The sequence below is a fragment of the Leopardus geoffroyi genome, chromosome E1 (genome assembly GCF_018350155.1).
Source record: "Leopardus geoffroyi isolate Oge1 chromosome E1, O.geoffroyi_Oge1_pat1.0, whole genome shotgun sequence".
Lineage (NCBI taxonomy): Eukaryota > Metazoa > Chordata > Mammalia > Carnivora > Felidae > Leopardus > Leopardus geoffroyi.
Window position 1 is genome coordinate 35696123 of NC_059330.1, and position 23745 is coordinate 35719867.

Genomic DNA, 23745 nt, shown 5'->3' on the forward strand with positions numbered 1-23745 from the left:
AGGGGTCTGGGGATGTGCGGGCCAATGAGAGCTCTGGGCTGAGGGGGCCGGTCTCCGCCCCGCAGGGCAGATAAGCAGCCGCAGCGGGGGTTGGGGGGCTGTGTGGGGCTCGCTGTGGGGCCGAGGCAGGCAGGCTGTCGGGCGGGCGATGGCGGGGGCCGCAGCGGGCGGCAGAGGCGGAGGTCCCTGGGGGCCGGGGCGCGGAGGGGCCGGGGGGCTCCGGCGGGGTTGCTCTCCCCCAGCCCCCGTCGGCTCCCCCCGGGCTGGGCTGCAGCCGCTCAGGGCCACGGTCCCCTTCCAGCTGCAGCAGCCGCACCAGCGCCGGGACGGGGGTGGCCGCGCAGGTGAGCCGGGCCTGGAGCGGGTACCGGGGGGAGGAGTCGTTGGGGGAGGGGGGGGCGCGTGACGGGGGGGAGGGGTGTGGGGAGAAGCGTGAGAGGGAAGTGGACGGGGGCGAGGGGAGAGAAAGGGGGTCGCGCAAAGTCTGCGAGGGCGGCGAGAGCGAGGAGCGGTGAACGCTGGGGTCCACCGCTGGGACAGAGTGTGCGGGGAGTCGGGGCCGGGAGGTGAGGGGAGGGACATGGCAGACGGAGGCTGGCTTTGGGGGCGTAACCGAAAAGTGGGCAGAGGTGTCGTGTGGGGGTGAGTGGAAGACGCAGGGGTGGCAGCGAGGTGTGAGGAAGGAATGAGTGGCGCGTGAAGGGGGCGCCCTGTGCAGGCTGGCGCTGGAGCGAGGAGCCGGTGGGCGCTGGACGTCTGTACCGGGAGGGGGAGGGGCATGGAGGAGAGCCCCGTGGAGCCATGTGTTACTTCTCCAACTTGAGTTTGGCCCCGGCATCCCGCTCCACAGCTCTGGAGTTCCTTTCCCCAGCCCTTCACGTGCACTTCCCTTTATGCCACCTCCCGGAGCTGATTTCATCCGAGCCGTTGGAATAAGTTAGTTTAACGGCGTTCACTACGGTACAAACGCTCCGCTCCCATTTCCCTACATTCCTCTTGGTGTGGCCCACAAGTTGTATGCTCCCAGATTATTGACCTGCTTAATATGGCTGTCTCATTCCAAGCATCGTGTGTGTGTGTGTGTGTGTGTGTGTGTGTGTGTGTGTGTGTGTGTGTGTAGAGCCTGGGCAGTTTGCCCCCTGCCATTCCCTCCTACCCCCACCAAGGCTGTTTTTGTCCCAGGCATTGCCAGCCAACGTGGCAGTGGGGTGAGGGCTACAGTCAAGTACAGTGTGGCAAATACCCCCATTTTCTGAACAGCACTGAGACGGTGTCTTAAGAGCAGCTTGGTGTGGTGGGTGTGGGGAAGCTAGGGAGGAGCAAGATTAACCTTGCTTTCACACTCAAAGCTGTGATGGATCCCCCACAAAGGCAGGCAGTTAGGAATGGGGAAAGGAACCCACTTACATGAGGAGGTTGGCAATAAGTGGAAAGTGAGGCTTGCACTTGATTCACACCAGATGTGAAAAAGATCACTGCACACTTCCAAAGCCTCAGAGTCTACCAAACGTACAGAAGTCATGGTCTCTGCCGTCTAATGGTTAATGACATTCTCTACACCAGAGTTTCTTGAGCTTTTTGTGATTACTAAGCCTCATTGCCACACTCCCCCCTCCTGAAATTATAGTTGCTCCAGTGCCTTTCTAGATAGGAACGGGATTAAGAGGGTCTCTGAAGTTGAAAGTCCAAGTCTCTTTGGATGGGCAGTGTGAATGTTAACACTGCATCTTGGAACACAGAAAACTTGGGCAAATCTGGCAGCAAGATGGTGACCAACTAGTAAAAAGTATGCCTAGAACCTGGTAGCATAGAGCAGGGCAATGCCCAAACTCATGCCTATCTTGAGCCATAAAGCAAACCACAAGATTACAAACCTGTTGGTTTTGTTTGGACTTCCCTGGAGTCCAGGGAAGTTAGTAGAACAGCAAGCACCAGAGCCTTAGTCACTTTTAGTAGAAATCAACAGAAAGCCTGCCTATGCAGTAGCTGGAAATCTGGTAGCGATCGTATTTTAAGAGCGGCTATTTTGTGTCTACCACAGAACTAACACTGAAGGCAGAAGCACTGGTGGATGCTGTGGAAAGAAGAGTGTGGGTTTGGACACCTGGGTTCTTTACATGGCCTCTTTTTATAAGGCCACGGGCCCTAAGATCCTGGTAAAAACCATAGGAAGCTAGAGTTCTGCGTAACTTTTTGCGCGGTTTAGGGCGCGTTGACAAGTGGCTTCTTGTGTATGGATTTGGGCTGATGGGTAAATTCTGCACCTGTTCGTACCCCAGAGGCATTCATGAGGCAATTATCTGGTATCTAGTGGGATTATGTATAGATTTTCAGCGAGGCAGGACAGAGGAAAGGTAGAAGGAAGGAGTGGTCTGGGCCTGTGGACTTCTTTGTGAGTAGACGTTAAGGGAAACGTGTATGGCCTTTGGTTTAGGAGCACATTAGGTCTTCTACATGTTAACTTTACCGTCTATGTGCATTCAGATTGTTTCCATATCTTGCACTTGAGAAGTGGCAGAAATGGTTTCCTCTAGGCCAGTAGGGTATGCGTGATAGGAGGAAACGCCTTGCATTCATAAACCCTTAAGAGAATCCTCCTGGCTTTGGGTGCCAGAATTCCTGCATTTACGATCCGGGCTCTGCCATTTACTAGCAGAAGGTGCCATCAGTGTTTGCCGCTGCTGATCGTCACCCTTCCCTCCACCTAGCCAAGGTGAGAGCAGTGTTGGCCAAAACCCATTGCCTTTCAGGCTTCAAAGAGCAAACCTATATTGGTCTGAAACCAGTACTGCAGGTTTCAGAATTTCAGGGCCTCCTCCTGCGCTTGTATTCCCTCATCTTTTAAAATGAGCTTTCTAGGGGCGCCTGGGTGGCGCAGTCGGTTAACCGTCCGACTTCAGCCAGGTCACGATCTCGCGGTCCGTGAGTTCGAGCCCCGCGTCAGGCTCTGGGCTGATGGCTCGGACCCTGGAGCCTGTTTCCGATTCTGTGTCTCCCTCTCTCTCTGCCCCTCCCCGTTCATGCTCTGTCTCTCTCTGTCCCAAAAATAAGTAAATAAAAACGTTGAAAAAAAATTTAATAAAAAAATGAGCTTTCTAAACAGGGCTCTGGAACCCAACTGTTGAAAACGGGCACGTGAGCTGGGACTGGGTTTCTGGGATAATCAGGTGTCCTCACTGTTTGTTTCCCATCTCGAGGTGACGTAGCGTTCAGGGCTGTGCAGTTATCTCTCTCCCACACACCCTGTTGTGTTCCTGACGAGATATGTTAGACCTTGTAACACAGGGTGACGACGTAAAGAACAGGATTTACCTTCTGTGGCCATTCATCCATAAGGAATGTCTTCATAAAGTGAGGAACGGCTTCCTTCTTTTCTGAGCCTGGGCTAGCAGCGCGGAAGGCAAAAGAAAGCCCAGAGGAAAACGAAGGTCAACTCTAAGAAAGCTAAGATCAACCAGTGGGGAATAGCAACCCAAGATACATTTCTTATGGCAGTTCCCCCTCTAATTAAATTCTCGTTTGCTTCTCATGTCAACTGGAGGCTGCTAACTTTTATGTTCTTCCAGGACCACTGATGGACCAAACGGGACTAGGAGGTGAACTGTTCTGGGTTTCAGTCTTCCCTATCCTGCTTAGTGTCTCTGTCTTCATATCTCTAGAATGAAGATAATGTTTAATCCAGCTTTGCAAATTCTTCTCTAGTGGAGAAGAATTACTGGGGCCAGCTAGGTGCTGGGGGAGCCAAGTGTTGCCTGTGTACCTCCTGTGCCCATCAGAACCTTCTTCAACCAAGGGTTGGCAATTATGGCCTGCAGCCAAATCCAGGCCTCTGCCTGTTTTTGTAAATAAAGTTTTATTGGAACACAGCCATGCTCCTTTCTTTAGTGTTGTCTGTGGCTGCTTTTGCACCATGGTGACAGAGTTGACTAGTTGTGATCGAGACCATAAGGCTCACAAAGCTTAAAATACTTACTATCATAGCACTTTGTAGGAAAAGTTGGGATACCTTTGTCTTAGACAATGTTCCTTACCACTATTCCTATATAAAGATCAATTTCAATACATGTAGCATATACTTTCTCAGGAAATTCTAAGAGGGTAAAGAAAGGTAACAAGCCTATATTCCCACTCATATTTTAGGCGAAAAGAAAAGGGGGGGTCATCTGCCTCTAGTCAGTTCTCAGTCTTTGTGGGAGATCAGCACGTGTGAATGGAGGCTATCCACCCTCCACTGCCCGCCCGCCCCGCCGCCGTCTTCAGGTGGCATGTGTTCAGTGGACATAAACTAATTTGGATTTACATAAAAGCTTGACTGTTAGGCAAATGTGTACCCCCTCCCTTCGTATCCCCCTCGGAAACAACTGCAGTGAACGCATTTCAACTCCATTGGAAATTACTTTAGGTTTATCTCCTGTTTGGGATTTTTCTCCACACCTTTTCTCTTTCTGAACAGACCGCTGACAGCCGGCGGTAGTCATGGCCGCCCTAAAATGCTGGCTTCCCCACGGGGACGTAGGATGGGTTTACTTCAAATGCCCACTTGGTTCTCCTGGATGGCCGTTTCAGTGAATATAAGGCCGCATTGTTATTAGCAATGCTATCGGTAATTATTAAACTCCTTTCCTTGCAGTCCTTTGGAAACTTAGTCCTTGGGGGATGGGTGTTTAGATAGGTCTGGAACCACATAAAGGAGGTCCCTTATTAGGGACCTTGAGAGACAGCCCTCATCAATTCCTCGTCCTTCTGGACCCTGGTACCAGAAGCAATCCCAATTCTTCTATGCCAAGGAACCACCTTGCTATAATGAAGCCAGGGGGTGCATTTAAAAATCCTTCAAGAGCTCCAGCTGTTCTTGAAAACTCTGTGATGGAGGCAGCTTCTGTTTGGGAAGCATTAAACACCGCTTAGCCTGATGCTGCTTACTTGCTTTTGACAGCTTTGCCCACACCAGGCACACGGTCAGCAAAACGCACTGCTGGAAGTCTCTCTTAAATGATATCACCGGTGACGGCATCCTTGAAATTTGGGGGCCACGGTTGCCTCACTGCTTTATCCCTCTGGTACGCAAAGGAGTGTGGGTCAAAGTGCTCTTTGGTGTTTGGGATCGCGAAGGATTCTGCATATGGGAAGTTCCCCGCTCACGTAACGTAGAGCTAGGATACTTTAAACCATCTGAGGTCAGTGGAGGAGGGGTGAGAACAAAAGTGGGGTGTGGTGGTAAGAGGACATGCTTCTCTCTGGTTCCAAGTGCAGCCAGATCTCCAGAAAATTTGGGGTGGGATCGGAAAACTTCCAGTTGCGCTGGCCACATGAGTTTTGCCAAAGTGGTTGCGGGGGGCTTTAATAGCAGAGAACACTTTACCCGTATTTTTGGCTATGTTATATCGGACGGTGTCATGGGCACCACGGCCACGCTCTTCCTTGATCTTACTCTTTTTCTCGTGAAAGTGTAATTAACATACAGCGTTATATTAGTTTCAGCTGTACAAGATGGTTCAACCATTCTATATACATCACTCAGTGTATTCTCTGGTCTTAATGGAAGTGTTAGAAATCAGGCGTCCTCGGGGCTCCTGGCTGGCTCAGTTGGTGGAGCGCGTGACTCTTGATCTCTGGGTTGTGAAATCGAGCCCCACGTTGGGTGTAGAGGTTACTTTTTAAAAAAGGAAAACAATGGGGCGCCTGGGTGGCGCAGTCGGTTAAGCGTCCGACTTCAGCCAGGTCCCGATCTCGCGGTCCGGGAGTTCGAGCCCCGCGTCGGGCTCTGGGCTGATGGCTCAGAGCCTGGAGCCTGTTTCCGATTCTGTGTCTCCCTCTCTCTCTGCCCCTCCCCCGTTCATGCTCTGTCTCTCTCTGTCCCAAAAATAAATAAACGTTGAAATAAATAAATAAATAAATAAATAAATAAAAATAAAAAAGGAAAACAAAGCGAGCATCCTCCTCTGGGTTTTTACGCTTCTCACATAGAGCCTTTGTGCTGTAAGGATTCACACTTCAAAGTGTGATACGTTGTGGGGGCAGGTCTGCTGTTTCAATCTGGCTGACACAATCCCATTTATCAAGTGCTGTTTGACGCCTGCTCAAATGCTTTCCTAGTCATACCTGGGCTTACCCTTATTCTGCAGGCAGTTTGGAGCCCTCTCAAGGGGCTGCAAGGGGAAAACCTGTGTCTCCTTCCCAATCTAGAGAGGAGGTGGGGACCTACCAGCACGTTGGTTGAGTGAGAGTGGACAATCCCTTCTTGGGTTGTTAGTAAGTTTTACCCCACTTTGAGGTGGATGGAACAGGAGCCGGGAGGAGTGGAAGCCGCCAAACGATGAGTGGGAGACTTGGGCCACTTTTCCCCCTGCCTGAGTTGAATCTTCACAGAGGGCTCCGTTATTTGGTTTGCAGGGTTATGAATTAACCAAACACGAGCCGCCATCTATTCACATTGTTAGGTCAAAACCAAATCCTGATCTCTGAGAGAAAAGAGTTTTGGATTGTATTTGAAGTTATAAATTATCCGTGCTCCAATTCCTCTCCAGCGGTGTGGAGCTTGCGAAGGGCTCGTTGTTCTTGGGAACAGCTGTATGGAGGGAGTTTCTCTACCGCCGGCTGCCCGGCTGCCCGCACTCAGGCCTCCAGCTCCTGGTCCCCACCAAACCTCCCGGTTTTGAAAACTCTTCCCGGCGCTTTGCTTCTCTCCTCCACACCTCTTCCTCAGGGTCACTACAAAGCTGCGTGCTCAACTCGGAGTCTTTTAAATGTTTGTCCTCAGGCCCGAATGAGCCTCGGTTCGCTTTCACTGTGTCAGAAGGCTACCGCCAATCAAGGGTGGATTTAACGAACTGAGAAGAATGCTATCAAAGTGTTTCATGATAGGGAATCTTTTAGCTCCAGCCCTTGAGGAACCTGGAACTGAAGTCTGGGCTCTGTGCAGACGGACACTTACCCTGCCCTGCTCACGAGCCCTAGATGGAGTGCCTTGAGCTCAGCATTGCCTGCGCATGAACAATTGTTCCTTCCAGCTCCCTAATAAAAAGGGTGGGAGGCTGGGGGAGGCCTGGGAAGATTCGTCTGGGGGCTTTGGTTGATCTGAAGCAGCAGGCCTGTGATCAGGGGCAGTGGAATCTTCTGTGTGGCTGCTCGAATGTGGCTTCTTAGAGAATGGGCAATATTTGGCAGGGCAGAGTTATAAGTTTGGGGTGCCTCTTCTCGGGCCCTGAACTCCCTATCTTGCAAATGGAGGGTGGCGTTTGGAGGTGGAGGGAACTATGTTAATCAGCGCAGGCCCAGTCTACCCCCAGCTCTGTTACCTGAATCCCCTGTCATCTGATCCTAAATGAAAACATGCACGAGAGCCTTGTGGTCTCACCTCCTTAAGAGGCAAAGGTAGGATTAACCATAAGACTCCAAGAGCAAATTACTAACACGTCCACAAGTGAATAAAGTACAAAGCCAGGCAGGAGGAGGCATAGAATAAAGGAATATTTAGTGTTAGGTAGGGTTAATTAGAGAATTACTGGGATATTTCTAGTAAGTTTTTTTTTTTTTTTTTTTTAATTGGCCAATGTGTTATTCTCCCTAAGGTTGAATTAAGCGTTTACTCTCCTCTCTTCCCTTCCCTTTCAAAAGTGGCATTGGTGTGGCCCTGTCTGGTCAGCTGTGTTTCTTCACTTTCTCAGATCTCTTTAGGCCCTTCAGCCCATGCTGCAAATTGTGTGCCTGCCTTTTTAAAAGGTAGGCACCTCATGTTTCAAGTTCAAGTGCAATGGAACTCACCCTGCAGCTTGAACAGATTTGAGTGTTTTTGCAGAGGGAGGGCCAGGGCAGATGGGGAGTGTCGTGTTCAATAAATACTTGTTGGATTGAGTTGCTGGAAAGGCAGCAGGGGTGGGGAGAGTGAGCCACACTTCCCCCAGGCTCATTTGAAATGGTTTTTCCCACTTCTGGTCCCCACACACTGTGCCCCCTTTATAATACCTCTCTGCAGCTACTTCCAAGGCAACCCCCCCCCCCCCCACCTCCCCGAAGTGTTAGTGTTCTCTCTCTCTTTAAATCACTGGTCTCCTATTCATCCTGGTCATTGGGCTTGAAGCCCAGCTGGTGGCAAAGACGTGGCATTTCCATGGATGTCATTGCTAGGCCTGTAGGTTCCCTTCCCTTCGTACTTAAAGCCAGAGGGTGAGCTTGGGCAGTTAGTTACCAGGTCGATCCATGAAAACAGCCAACGTTTAGGATTTTGTTATGATTCCGTGGAAAAAAAAAAAAAAGCCAGACTACCTGGCTTTATTTAGGCTTAGAAGTGGCTATGGGTGACAGGCCAAGGAAACCAAGATGAATACTGGGTACCCTTTCATTCCAGGTGGATTTACACCACATTCCTAGTAGTGTTATAATGTATAGCAAAGGGAAGCGGAAAAACAAAGTGTGAATCGCTGGCCTTTCTAGGCCAGGGAGCAGAACTGGCTGTGGGCCCGGGGTGGGGGTGGGGCGGGGTTCAGGCTTCCCCTAGAGGTGTGATCAGGCTGGGAGTCCCCCTCTCCCAAGCCAGACACCATCCCGCTTCTCCTGTGCCCCCCAGGCCCCCAGCAAGCGGGGAAATGCTCGAAAGAGATGCCCGTCATCCTTCTCCGAGCCCTGGACACATGCACCGTCATCCATGGAGACTGTGTTCCTCTGCCTTTCAAGTTGCCAACCATGGGCCCGGCGGCTTAGTCAAAATGGTTTTATGCACCTGCCCAGCTGGGGGGTGGGGGCGGGTAACTTTGGACAGAGTAAGATTGTGATTGAGAGGAAGGAGAGACAGCTTCTGTTACCTGGCCTCCCTTCTCCTCCTCCCTACCCCACACACTACTGCCTTCCCTTGAAGAGTTTTCTGTGCTCGGTGCGTGTTTGATCGCCCACACGGCTTGGAGAGAACGGGCGCCCATAACACGTGTGCTCCCTGCCCCACACCTGCGAGCTGGCTGTAAACCTGCCACGCGGCCTCTGTCTGGGGATTGTCTTTGTAACTCATACCCATCAGATATGACAGACCCACTGGGGTTGAGGGTGGAGCTCGATGGCCTTTGGCGAGACGGAGGGGATGCAACCAGAGAGCGTTCTCACGGGATTACGCAGTCCGGATTTAGAGATTGTGAAGAAGGCAGTATGAGCCGCGCACCCGTGTGGCGTGTGCACCTCTCACTGCCGAGAGCAGCATCTGGGCTCTTTCTCACTGGAACCGCGGGCCTGGGTGGTTCTGTGTTCACAGGAGAAGACGAAAGCAGCTACTTCACACGGAAAGCAAAGTCGGTGAATCCCAACAAGTTTTTGTCTTGTTCAGGGAAGTTGAGCGTATAAGTAGCGCTAGCCTTTTTTTTTTTTTTTTTTCAGCCCTGTAGGTGCAGGTGGCATTTACTTGTTTTCACAGATAAGTCACCGAGGCCCAGAAAGGAAGTGACTTGCCCCAGACCACGTGACTAATAAAGCCCTGTTGCTCCTGATCTCAGGGCTCTTCCCACATCTGTGTGGAGAACCCATTGTGAATTTCCTCCCAGGTTGGCACCCTCTGCTGCCTGCCCTGCACCCGCCCAGCCTTTGTTTCCCTTCTGCGTGTATGCCTGGAGCCCAGGAGTGGAAATCCGTTCGTTCGGTTGACCCAAAGAGAATTGGAAAGGAAAAGGGACGGCAAAGAGGCTTGTTCGTTCCTTGGGCACCCCATAAGCGCCTGTCCGTTTGGTGTGGCCCATTGGGAGGTGGTGGTTAGTGTATTAAACGTGTGATAGGATAGTGGCACCATTTCCGCGCGGAATGCGAAGCTAACCAGGGACAGATAGACCCAGGAGGCAGGCAGGGTTTTCCTGCCTTTGTGGGGTCACAGTCCTGGAGAGCTTGGGGCCATGGCAGGGAGAGACCGCTAAGATAGAGCCTATGGGAAAGGGCGTCTTTCTTATATGTGACTGCTTGGAACCCCACAGAGCACCTGGGAATAAGTGTGGGTGGTGCATTCCTTCGGTGGGGGGCAGGGGCGGGTGGCATGGTACCATGATGACAGCTTAGTCTTCCTTACAGGGAGGGAATCCCTGGTGCAAACCACCCCCCTCCCCACCACGCTCTATTTGAGTGCGTCTCCTCCTCCTAGCTTCAGGTTACGTGGGAGCAGAGTCACTGTGACACGTGGTAGTGCCTTGATGAGACCAGCGTGCGCGCAGTAAAGGGGAATATCGGGGACTGGAACTCAGGAGACAGCTCCATCATCTAGGGGCTTGGTGTCACGGAGAACTGCCTGGCCTGCTTCACAGAGGTGGCCTGGCCTCTCCCGAGAGGGTGACGGGCAGCTCTTCCCTCCTGACCTCTCTCACGAAACTAGATTTTGTGTAGAATTCTTGAATGTTCCGATAGCCGTATGCTGACCTGCAGTGCTTCTCAACTTCATAAGGGAGAATCCCATTATGACAAGTATTATCGAAAACAATTCTGTATAATAAAACGATTTCCATGGTTCATATAACTGCTTTGTTGTTGTTTTTTTGTGGGTTTTGTTGTTTAAAGAAACGAGTAACCGACTATTTTCTGTATCAGGTACTCTTTCTTGTGCCTGTCCATATATGAGTTCATCCCTAAGCCAGGGCACTTGAGCCCTAGCTGTTTGCATTGGAGGCAAGGAGAAGGGAGAGGAGCAGTGGACCCACCACCAAGTAGCAAGGGCCCCCTGGCTTCCATTTCATCTCGAACGTTCCACCCTCCGATACGTCCTTGTTTTCAAACAGAACACCACCCAAAGACCCAACAAAGGACGGTATGTGTGTTTATCTGAATGTGAGTGTGTGTCTGGAGCGTGAGTGACCACGTAGGTGTCGAGTAAGTGTGTGCATGTGAAAAAGTACACGTGACAAAGCGAATGGCAAAAGCAGGTGGGGCCAGGGTCTGACAGAAGGTGAATCTGGGTAAAGGTTATGTGGGGGTCCCATATGCTGCTCGCGTGCTGGCATCTGTGAGCTTGAGATTATTTCCAAATAAAAAGTTTAAAACATGAGTACATGCTTGACTGGTGTGATTGGACCAGGAGTTCTGTACAGTATATGCTCTCTTCCCTCCATCTTATAACATCTCTTATTCTCCCCATTTAACAGACAGCAAAACTGAAGCCCAGAGAAGTAAAGTGACCACGTAGCGCACGGGGGCGAGGCAGGATTGGGGTCCACGTATTGACCACTGTAGTAGGCCACCCCTCAGGAGACTAGACTGCGGCTTGTCCTTACTCCCTGAGCGGGATAAGGGGGCCATCAGAGTCCAAGAACGATCGGGTGCCTGCCGTGGCGTGCCTGAGCCCCGTCCGTGTCCCGCGCTGACCCAGCCCGGGGGTCAGCAGCACTGCAGCGGTCTGCCGAAGTGCACTGAGTCCGCTCATGACGTCCAGGTACCTCCTCGGGGAAAACTGCTTCCTTCTTCTAAGAAACACTCTTAACTCTGCTCTTCAGTCAGCTCTCTACGTTTCTTAAAGTGCAGGAGATCGGAGGCCTGTCTTGCGCCAGAGCCGTGGAGTGATTCTATTTTGAGTTTTTACGTCCGCGATCGGAGGGTGAGAGCAGTCGGGTTTGGCATAGAAAGCAACGCCAGAGTACAGGCCTGGGCCAGAGCGCTTTCTCGACTGAGCACCAGGCGGCCGGTGGACCCTCAGGAGCCTGGGGGGGGGGGGGGGGGGGGGACATTTATGCAGTTCGGTGCGGCGTGTCTTCCCAAGTGCCCAGGAGTTACAACTTCGTAGACAAAGGGAGGGCTCGCTGTCAGTCATCAAAAACCTACTTAACCACAGGACCCGCAGAGGGTGCATCTGACCATCCCGCTGAGCCAGCAGAGGGAGAAGTTCAGACGCTGTCATTTGTTTCCTGGCCCCTTTGCTCGAACCCCAAACCACATGGTTTACAGCTCTCTGCGCTCCTTGAACCCCTTGAATTATTTCTGACAGTGTTGCTTAACCGATATTCCCCCTCCCCGCCCAGCTTCCAGAATTGGGGTAAGCGAGTGAGTCTTTCTCTACTTCTTAACACAGAGAGTACAGTTTGGGCAAAAATTTAGTTTTAGCACGTGTCCTTTATCTGCAGGGCCTTCCTGTGGCCACCCTAGAGCCGTGAGACTGGTTAAGTGGGACACCAAAGGATTTTTTTTTCCCCGTGGGCTCCAGCCAGTTATGTGAAATAAACCCATGAACATTTGCTGTATTATTACCCCAGCTCCTGTGGACTCAGATTGCTTGCCTTAAGGCGGTCATCAAGTTATAAGGGCCATCCCCGCTATTCTCCGATTCTTCTCGGCTCTGTCCTACCCCTAAGGGGCGCCTGGGTGGCGCAGTCGGTTAAGCGTCCGACTTCAGCCAGGTCACGATCTCGCGGTCTGTGAGTTCGAGCCCCGCGTCAGGCTCTGGGCTGATGGCTCGGAGCCTGGAGCCTGTTTCCGATTCTGTGTCTCCCTCTCTCTCTGCCCCTCCCCCGTTCATGCTGTGTCTCTCTCTGTCCCAAAAATAAATAAAACGTTGAAAAAAAAAAAATTAAAAAAAAAAAAAAAAAAAAAAAAGTGCCAGGTGGATGACATCCAGGGTCAGAACAAGATGCAGGAGGATGGGGGAAGACCGCCCCCTAATTCCTGTTGGGTCGTGTGCAGCTTAGCCGTGTAAAGGGGGCCAAAAGCTGTCTACTTAGACGGGACAGCGGCAAAGGAGCCTTGTTGTTCCAGTTGTTTTTTTTTCCTTAAGTATTTATTTATTTATTTGTGTATTTAGCGAGAACAGGGTGGGGGAGGGGCAGAGGGGAACAGAGAATCTGAAGTGGGTTCCGCGCTGACAGCACAGAGCCCGATGCGGGGCTCGAACTCACGAACCTGGAGATCATGACCTGAGCCGAGGTCAGACACTTAATGGACTGAGCCCCCCGGGCACCTCTCAGTTCCAGTTCTCAGAGGTACAGATAGGACGTCTTGGTAATTAACCTCCCAAAGTGTTTCTCTGGATCAAATTTTCCTCTGCTTCAGGCGGCTAAACCTTTTCTTCGCCTGACTTATAAAAGAAGATAGCAATACTATTTAACAGCCCTTGATTTAAGAGCAGGCACAAAGCCCATCGTGTACGGGGAAGGTGGCGTAACTTACCCCCCAGTGACGTGTATTGCCCCGTCCACCTCTGTCTGTGCAAGCACGTGTAGGGAGGTGACCTGGCAAGCGTCCTTCTGCTCTGAAGTCATCAGTGGTCTTGGGCATACACTGATGGTAGGAAAAAATCATCATACCTTTCGAGGCTGTTTCTGGAGGGTCCATCTAATCTTGCTTTTCAGACTAGGTTTACCCGGGAGGCACTGCATAACCTTTGAGCCGCCCATCTGAACAACCGGAGAGATCAGGGCAGCATTGCAGGGGCTGTCCTGGAATGTTGCCCAGCACACTTTGGGGTTTTTCCACCGGTAGGGCAACAGCCTGGGAGTTTGCCTGGGATTTGAGGTTAGGCTAGGTCAGTTCCAGAATGTCCGAGGCCGGGTGGAGAACCACTCCATGGGATGTAGCAGTCTCTTGGGTATCTCCTCTTTGCAGCCGGGGGACGCAGTAGAACTGGCGGAAGGAGATGGTTGTAACCAGAGAAGATTTTGCACAAGTGGGACAGCATGGTCCATGCAGCTTTGCAAGTCTGCGAGGGCTGAGCAGAGGGACCCTAACAGGGTTTTAGACCCTGAAGGCAAAGCAAATCCTGTGACCGTAACTTCCTGGTCCTGAATAATTGAGCAATTGCTTCTTAAAGCACCCCCCTCCCCACCACCCCTCAACCCCGAGCAAAATGAACCTGAGTCAGGGTTAAGAGCAGAGAGCCTGACAGGTTCCAACCTAGTGAGGTGTAGCCAGCAAGCAAATGTGCCCTCTGAGCTCTGATGTCTGCTCGCCCGGTCATGTGACCAGACCTTCTGCCTGTGGCTAGCTGCAGGTAAACTGAGCACTGTTTATACTCTCCAGCTTGGTCTGGAAGCCCACAGCACAGCTGTCTTGATCGGCCAAATCTCCCTTTGAATCTGTGAACTTGTGCCCCGCCCCTGCCCCTTAACTTACCTTACCTTGCCCCAGATGATAGCGTGGGCTCTGAACTTTCCATTTAGCTGAATTGGTCACCGGCCATCTTTTATTTACCCTTTAATAGTTGGGGAATTTTAGAACTAGAGGAGGCTCAGACTCCTCTGCTGTCACTCCCTGCCTTCTGGGGGTGACTCCTGGGACATCCGGGGGCATACAGTTATCTCTCCCCGGAGCTGCTTGGAGGCAGTCCTCCTCATCTAATTATGATGAGCCAGAAGGTTCTTCCTTTTATCCAGCTAGACTCTCTCCTATTCTAACTAAAGTCTGTTTGCTTTCCTTCGCTTTTGCACCCATGCCGAGGACTGATGAATTCTAAGGCCTTAGCAGCTACCTTTCCTTTAGCCACTTTTACCTATGTTTCCAAGATCTCACTGGTTTCTCCATTCCTGTGACAGAGCTAATTGTGGCAAATGGATGCCCAGGGGTAACTTAGCTGGGCATCGCTGAGGTTATATCCACTTCCGATTGTGTTTCTGGATCTGGAGGAGCCCCTTCAGTCTGCCCATGGTCTTGGTCTTGCTCCCGGGATGACGTGACCTTTCTTAATTTAACGTTACCTCCTTCATTGGGTATCTTTATTCTACCTCGTACTGATTTACATCTTTCAATTCCTTGCCTCAGATGAAGCCTCATTCGCTGTTTCGTTTCTTCTCGCCCACCTTCCCTTTCCCCAAATTAGAAGTCCAGAGCAGTGACCCAATTGAATTTGACTACAACCTGCCAAGATTGAAATGTTAAAGGGTTTAGATCCTTGCTGAGGAGGGGACGGAATTTCTGTCTTCCCAAATCAAGCCCGTTCTTTTTTTTCCCCCACAACTTTTATTTCGGGGAATTTCAAACCTACAGAAAAATTGTAAGCACCACGCACACCTGTTTATCTTTCATCTAGAGGCACCGATAACTTTTTGCTACAATTGTGAAATCTCTCTTCTCTCCTTCTGTGTATTAGGTATGTGTGTGTCTAGACTTACGTGTGCATCTGTATGTGTGTTTTGTTTGTTTTTTTGAACTGTTTGGAAATTACAAATATCGTGACACTTCACCCTTAACGTCAGTGGCATCTCCTGAGAATAAGGCCATTCTTCTACATTATCATTGATATCTCTGCGGGAGAGAGAGAGAGAAAGAGAGAATGAGAATATCCCAAGCATCCCAAGCAGGCTCCATGCTGAGCATTGAGCCCAATGCGGGGCTCAATCTCACGACCCTGGGATCATGACCTAAGCCAAAATCAAGAGTCAGGTGCTTAACCAACTGAGCCATTCGGCTACCCCCAAAATAAAAATTAAAAAAATTCTTTTGGGTTTTGGAATCGTCAGCGGGGAGTGGGGCGAGGCAACAAAACAGGGTCAATCAAATTCCATCGAAGACTAGGTATTTTGCGTGAGTCGGGCTGATATTAAATTGAATGATAGTTACTTACACAGATATTGCTGTCCGGCAGTTTGCTTGAGATCAGGGAGAAGGCAGGCTGCATGGAACTAAAACTAAGTCCTAGTTTGTTCACAAAGCAGACATTATTTTGACGATTTGGAGTGCTTTTTTCTTTCTTTCACCCACTTTGCATTCTCCTCACCAGAAAAGGAATCTCTTCATTTTTTAAATTGTCTTTTTCTTCCCCTTGGCCCCGCCCAAGATGCCCAGCGGGTAAAACAGTGTTCCTGAGACCCAGGTATGATCACCCTGGTTCCTAGCGAGGGAAAGGACTAGAACTCTTCTAACCCGTGGAAGCCGTTCCTCAATGAAAGCAGCCAGCCAGTCAGAGACTGGAGCCGGACAGTGGAGGACGGGGGTGGGAATTATACCCTCAAAAGTCTTCTCCTGGGTTAAAAAGATCCGCATCTCCATTGTCTGTGGGGCCCCGGAGAAATCAGTTCGCCTCTTTACGAGGCGTGTGTCACAGGCCCCCCACCCTGTAACACACCAGAAACTCTGCCTCCTGTTCTGTAGGTGAGTTCACGAGAGTATGGGGTGCACACATTCAGAGCGGGAATCGCTGAGTTTCAGTCACAGGTGTCCCCTCGTAGGATTTGTTGTGGACGAACCTTCTCAGTCTCTGATGCTGCCTTTCCCTCAGTTTATCTTACAAGACTACCTGGGAGCTGACTGGATGTTGTGATTCCTTCTTGACTTGATAGGAATCAGATTGTTGCGAGAAGTGAAAATACGGAGGGGTTTGTGCCCGTCCTCCGAGTTTATAGGCCGCCCAGAGATTCCTCACTCCCAAATAACCGTGGGTGGGGATTTTTTTTGTTTGTAAGAGAGGGCTAGGCTATGTGCTATTTATGCTACGCGGGCAAAGTCCAAGTAGATCCCAAGGGAAAGCGTGATCCAATCACTAACTGCTAGTATTTTGTTTTAAGGATGTTGAAATCCTGCAGAACTCTTCAGAGAATTCAGATAAAAGGTGAAAAGTTCACACCACTTCCTTTTCTTCTAACTGCAGGTTCTTGAGAATCGAATAACTGAGTAACTGCTGTCTACTCTTTTTGTACGCGCGCGCGCGCGCACACACACACACACACACACACACACACACATGCATACACGCACACTTGAGATCACCCTTTTCCTCCTTGCTGCTACAAAGAGTCAGCCTCTTCCTTATTTTTTCCCCCCACAGTGACATCTCTAGATGGGTTGCTCCTGGCCCTTCTCTCCCGCTTCCCATAGATGTGGTCTGTGTGCTGGGAAGTCAGACACGGCCAGAAATGCTCTCACTTGTGCTGCACACTTAACCATGGACTTAGGAATTCACTGAGGGTCTGGCTGAGTGGTTTCTCATGCATATACAAATATCATCGCTCTTTTCTGTTTAGGTAAGCCTTCGCGGTAAGGGAAATGTGATGTTACTCTTGTTTCCTTCTTTCTTTTTAGATCTGGTTTCTGTAGCTTCTCCATGTCGTGGTTGAAAATGAGCTCTTTGCTCGGCGCCGAAAGAAGCTTTGTTTAAAGCCCCAGGTTTGATTTTCCCAGCTGGGATGGTTGGGGTCTCCTTGGGCTTTCCAAGGAGGGCTTCCAATACAGTCATGTTGGGGATTTCAGTTTGACCACAACTTCCCTCCAAAACCCACATGTCCCTGAGTTAAGCAAGCAGTTCGGCAGCACTGGACTATACAGGTTGCTCCGAAGATCTGTCTGCAGTGTTTAATCCCAACACACGTACTGAAATGGAACAAGAATCCTTATAAAGCTGCTGGAAGGAACTTCCCCTACCGACTGCCAATCTGTTCCTGGGGAAGTGTTTAGAAATTCTGATTCCCTGTTTCACTTTGCTCCTCTCCAGATTCACATCCCCCCCCCCCCACCTCCTCCCCCAACAAAAGGGCCGCATCACAGCCTGGAGGGGGGGCGGGACGGGGCAGGGCCTGCTCCCTTGATGGCCAGCTTTATGCCCCCCGGCCTCAGCTTCCCAGACTGCCCCGCCCTGCCAGCTCCTCTTTCTGAAGGAAGATGCCTGCCGGCAAGAAGCAGATTGTAGAAAAACACGTATGCTCTGATCTCATTTTTATTAAAAAGACAGATGCATACACGCGTGCGTGGAGAGAGCTCAGGAAGGGTTGTGTACAGGTGACGATCTCCCGAGTGGGGACATGCATAGTTTTTATTTTTCAGTTCCTGCTCACCTGCGTATTCGTATTTCCTCCAATGCAGGTACAACTTCTGTTACAGTATGTGATCTCTCTTGAAGAGAGGAGGCGAGAAGGCTAGTGCTGGTAATGCTCCAAAGCCCAGCGACGTGAGAAAGTGACTCCCAGCTCACTTGTGAGACCAACTGGTTGTTGAGTTTTGGCCACGTGTGCGACCTCGCTGGCTATCTTTCTCCCTTTTGTAGTCCTTCTGGGGTATTTTGGGACCACTAGGTCTCACGTTAACAGAGGATGAGGGAGAGGAGCCTTGTCTTCCTTCCCAAGCTTCTCCTGCGTTGCTTCAAAGGTAGCAACCTGAGTGAAGTCACCCCCCGCCCAGATGCCCGGCCGGGACCCTCTGGTCAGCGGCTGGTTTCTCCGTGCAAGCTGCCAAACCTCCACCCCACGCTCTGTCTCTGGCCACGTTGAGAAAGACAGCCACAAAAGCCTCACTTCCTGCATCATCTGCTGCCTTCCTCCTTCCCCTGACCCCATCTTGCCCTTCTTCTAAGCGCCGTCATCCTTCTTTGGGTTCCTGGGGTGGGGGGGTGCTGGTGTGGTCAGGCCTGAGCTGATCTCCAGCCAGGGGATAGGAGGGAACAGCAGAGACAGTGTCCTCCTTCATCCTCGTCCCCGTGCCCGCTTCCCATATCACTGGTGCTTATAGACTGGCGTGTCGTGGGCACTCTGGAGGAGTCCGCCGGTCTGTGGTGGTGCGCCAGGCCCCTCTTGGCCACTCTCGGTCCCGCGTCCTGTCTGCTCTTTGCTTTCCGCCCCCCGGACCCTCCCCCCAACGCACAGACACCTGACCGCTGGCCCTGTCCACTCGGAGCCCCTGTCCCCGAAGCCATACAAATGCAGCAGTTGGGAAACCGAACCAAGTGGCGCTGGAAGATAGCACCTGAGGCTTCTTATCTCCGGCGTGCGCTGTTGTGTTTTGTTTTTTCCATTTGCCGTTGCCCAAGAACCCAAGCCTCCGCCGCTGCTCAGCTGCATGGTGAAATGGCCTGGCCCCGTGCCAGGGTGCTTCGCCAGGTGGTTGGGCTGTGGAGGCTGCTACATGCGATGGGCCGATAATACCCCACAGCGCTGTAAACAGGACACTCCACCCTCCCGCAGGCACCCAGCTGGTGCCCGTCCCCCCCCCTCTGCCATCCCCCCCCCCCCCCAAGGCCTGCTGCTTTGTCACGGGCCCCGTCGTGATACGGGCGTTGCTTCTCAGCTAGGGGAGCTGATTGTCCTGTTTCCCTCCCCCCCCCCCCCCCCCGGCTTCCCAAATCTGAGAGGGGTACTTTCCAGAAATGAAACCAGTTCATCTTCCAACCGCAAGCAACCGTCGCGACCTCTCAGTGTGCTGCCGCTTTAGCTGTACTCCCACAGTGGCCGCGCAGACCCCAGTCCCCAGATCTTTCCAGTATGTCCGTGAGGGCTCAGCCCCGTTTCGACGGCGCTCGCACTCGGGGGACTTCTCAGGGGACGGTCCCACCTGAGCTAGGTCTCCGTGGGCAGCACAGCTTCTCCAAGCGGCTCTGTGTCCCTCTCCATTTATTCAGGGTGGTGCCCATACTGGCTTAGACTGGCATTAATAAAGCAGAGGCTTTGACGCCGGAGTAGTGCACGTTCCCAAGGGATAACGTGGCTAGAGCTCGTTCTCTTCCTAGGCTCCTTCCCCTCCCCCTCCCCCCCACCGCCACCTTCTGTCCTGAAGAATCGTGGAAGAGGAAGGGATTAAGTGACGTTAACTGGTTCAACCTGATCTGTCTGGTGAAGACTTTAAAGCAATTTTGCCTCTCATCTTCTGCTCTTTAGAGCATCCCTAGGAGGGAACGTAGGCTGGGCTCGCGCGCTCCCGTTTGCCAGATGGGAGAGCAGGCTCAGTGAGATCGGGTGGCCGTGGCTGCAGTCACATCACGAGGTGGGTAGAGCCTTGGTCCCGACTAACTGGCTCCCTCACATCAGAGCTGCTTCTGGATCTGCGGGGCCCACGTTGCTCCAGACTGTCGCCCCCTTGAGGGTGGCACAATACATGTCACTGTCTGATTCTAGCTTTGGATGGTGTTCCATTTAGTGGCGGGGGCCGGGGCGGGGGCGGGGTGGGGGGAGAACTTGACACCTTGGTTTTGCCCTTTATTGGTTTTGGTGCCCCAGATTAGCAGGTGCTCCCCAAACCATTTAGGGTTTTGAAGTAAGTGGTAAATTTTCTTTTTCTATCAAAATCTAATTTTCCACAAAGTGCCCTCCTCCCCTTCCTTCCGAGCTTGAAGGGAACGTGGCATTTTCTTCTCTCCAGAGGTATTGGGACATGCCAAGAGTTTGGGGGTCAGGGAGGGGAAGTGGGGCCTTGCTGAGGTCTCTGAGACAGAAGGGGAGTCTGTCACCTTGTGGCTGGTAGGAGCTGTGCCAGCACTAGGATGTGGTCACTGTCGAAATATGGCTGAGGCCCTGTTGTCTTTGGAGAAAGAGAAACTGAGGCAAGGCCTCCAGTTTGACTTTGATGCAATGAGATCCTTGCAAGTCTGGCAGAGAGGCGGGCATCACAGGCTGCTGGTTCTGGATCGGGGTGCTTCCTGTCCATTCCTATCCCTGCCCCACTCATTGTTTTCTTTGTTCTTTCTTTCTTTTTTCTTTCTTTCTTTCTTTCTTTCTTTCTTTCTTTCTTTCTTTCTTTCTTTCTTTCTTTTTGGTATTGTTATTTTTATGTACTTGGAGGAGTAAATCAGGACCCATGATGCCCTCAGAGTCTTTACGAATAACTTTGGTGCCAAAGAGCGTGTAGAGTTGACCAAAGTGGGTGGTTGGATTCTCACAGCAAACTCCAGGATTCTGGGTCCCCCCTCGCCCTGGGAGTCCTGGGAGGACAGTCCCATCCCTCATAGTTGTCCTTGAGGTTAGACTCCTACCAGAGCTCGTGAGTGGGGTGGGATATGAGGGGTAATGCATACAGATACCAAATGGGTGTGGTTTTAAAAAAATTTTTTTTATGTTTATTTATTTTTGAGAGAGAGGGAGAGACGGAGTGTGAGCAGGGGAGGGGCAGAGAGAGAGGGAGACACAGAATCCGAGGCAGGCTCCGGGCTCTGAGCCGTCAGCACAGAGCCCGACATGGGGCTCGAACTCACGAACCGCGAGATCATGACCTGAGCCGAAGTCAGACGCTCAGCCGACTGAGCCACCCAGGCACCCCCAAATGGATGTGGTTTAAATGGTCCCTAGGAGATCATAGAATCCCAAGGTCTCAAAGACTTTAAAAAGTAACCCAGCCAACCCAGGAAACAGAAAATCAGCCCAGACACCTGGGCAGTGCCTGCCCTGGAAAGGTTTCCTTCCCCAAAAAGGAGCTAAAAGGACAGTCCTTCCTGCAGGTGCAACCTCTCAGGATGTTCCTGATGCCGAAGGGCCAGGAGCCTGTGTGGGGTGATTGAGGAGGAAAGAGTCTTGGGTTTAGGTGTTAGGACCACCTCGGACCTTGTGGGTGACCGAGTCTAGCCCGAGCCTGGCCCCCTCTGGCCCTTAGTTCCCTTTACAGTCCCCCCAGCCCCTTTCAGGGCTGACAGGGGAGTAAAGACCTGCATTAAAACACCGTGCAGATGGGGTGAAACTCGAAAGGTCTATATAAATACCAGCAAGTCCTCGTGGTCCCCGTAGAGGAAAAATCCCAAAGATGCTTTTGCTGCAGCTTCTGCCGAGGGGCTGGGCGAGGCAGTTCCCAGAGATAGCTCCCCCTGGCCGCTTCACCCTCCCACCCCCTGCCCCTGCCCAGGAGCCCTAGCCCTCTTTTGCACAGCGATGAAGCAGCTGTCAAGATCACGGCATTCTGGCCTTTACGCCAACCTCTTGCTCATCTGCTTCCCACCTGCCTCTCTGTTACTCGGTCACGTCATCCTGTAAACTTGTTTTCTCATCCCCGGGGTCTCATGGGCACTTGCGGCGGACCACAAGGCAGCAATGTGATGTCTGACCTGCCTGCCAGCCTGTGTCAAAACCTCCGCAAAATATCTGACTGCCACCGTTTGGTCTTAAATCCAGGATAGGAAAAAGAGTGGTGGACGGGCTTGTGTGGAAGACGAAGCTGGGGCTTGAACCCAGCATGCCTGTCGCTGCCTCACTGGGTATAACAAGGCGCAGGGAGCAGAAGAGAGAGGTCGGGCCTTCCTGAGCCGGGGAGAGGAAGAGACAGGCAGGCCTGGGGGCTTTATTCACGGGGAGCGGGTTGAGCATGGATGCACAGACTTTGAATCCGTGGTATAATTAGAGGAGGCGTCCCCTTGTAGTAACCTGTTTTGATTTTACACGAAGACTTAGGTACTGCCCAACCACCAGCCCTATGTCCTAGGCGCTGTGTGGGGTACAAAGATAAGTTAGGGACAGTCCTTGGCTGCAGGTTGTTTATTATCTAGGTGTTAAAATACTCGTAACCCAAGAGAGAGGATGCTAAGTACTAGAAGGGCACAGAGTGCTGGGGAAAATCAGAAAATCCCGAGATACTCCTTCCAGGAAATCCAGAAGGCTTCGTGGAGGTGGAGTGGTTAGGCCGGCCCTGATTCATGGGGCAGATTTCCACCCTGGGCACGTGGGCAAAACCTCAGAGGAGGGAAGGCTCCGGACATGGGTGGGAAATGGTGCGTAGTATCCATTGAAAGAAAACCTTTGAAGAGTTTTGACAGAAATGTTAAGATCATTTAAAAGGATAGCTTGTAGGTCAATATGTATTATTTGGAGAAGTGTTTATGGTATCAGGTGAAAACGTATTGGAAAACAACATGTAAAAAATGATCCCATTTTTAAATTTTATGTGTTTTGACATTTTTTTTATTTTTTAATTTTTTTTTATAGTTTGTTTATTTTGAGAGAGAGAGAGAGAGAGGGGGAGGGACGGGTAGCGAGAGGGAGAGAGAGAATCCCAAGCACACTCTGCCCTGTCAGCACGGAGCCCGATGCAGGGCTTGGACACGCGAACTGGGAGATTATGACCTGAGCTGAAATCAAGAGCCAGACGCTCAACCAACTAAGCCACCCAGGCGCCCCAAGATTTTTTCACTTTTTAAGTAATCTCTACACCCAACATGGGGCTTAACCTCACTACTCTGAGATCAAGAGTCACATGTTCCACTGATCTGGGCCAGCCAGGTGCCCCCTATTTTGTGTTTGTATTTTATTTATGTATTTAAATTGGTTTTATTCATTTATTTTGAGAGAGAAAGAGCACAAGTTGGGGAGGAATAGAGAGGGAGAGAGAGAGAATCCCAAGCAGGCTCCCCACTGTCAGCACAGGACCCAGTGTGGGGGGTCGAACTTACAGACTGTGAGATCATAACCTGAGCTGAAATCAAGAGTCAGGCGCTTTACCGACAGAGCCACCCAGGCGGGCTCCCCGCCCCTCCCTCCAGCCCATTTTTTATTTTAAAGCACACACACACACAGAGCAATAAGGCTGACATGGTTATATCTATCATGGTATTAGCTGTGATTCTCTTTGGATGCTGAGGTTCGAGGTTTTTCTTTTTGTTTGTCTGTTTCCCAACTTTCCCACAATTCACTTACTACGTTTGCAACATGTCATTTCTCGTGTGTTTTTTAAAAAAATTTTTTTTAATGTTTATTTATTTTTGAGACAGAGAGAAACAGAGCATGAACGGGGGAGGGTCAGAGAGAGAGGGAGACACAGAATCTGAAACAGGCTCCAGGCTCTGAGCTGTCAGCACAGAGCCTGACGCGGGGCTCGAACTCACGGACCGTGAGATCATGACCTGAGCCGAAGTCAGACGCTTAACCGACTGAGCCACCCAGGCGCCCCATTTCTCGTGTGTTTTAAGTGAGCGCATATGAGAGCTGAGGGAGAGGACTCAGAAATATGCCAGGGATTAAGTAAAAGCAGACTGAAAATTATCCGCGTTGTAACGTTTGTGATACGCGAATCGCGAGCAGGGAGACCCCTCAAATGTCCAATAATATGGGAGTGGCTAAGCAAACTACCGTATACCAACCTGGTGGAACATATGTAGTCATTGAAAGCGATAAATATGTAGATTGTCGTTACTTG

At 51.3% G+C, this 23745-nt stretch overlaps 1 protein-coding gene across 1 annotated transcript in view; it reads left to right on the plus strand.

The window, feature by feature from the left end:
- Positions 1–128: 128 nt before the first annotated feature.
- Positions 129–23745, plus strand: part of FAM117A (family with sequence similarity 117 member A) — a 44663-nt gene continuing 21046 nt past the window's right edge. Inside the window, exon 1 of the mRNA XM_045488466.1 lies at positions 129–344. Within this exon, the coding sequence (XP_045344422.1) occupies positions 149–344 (196 nt within the window). The 5' untranslated portion in view covers positions 129–148. The remainder of the gene's footprint in view (positions 345–23745) is intronic.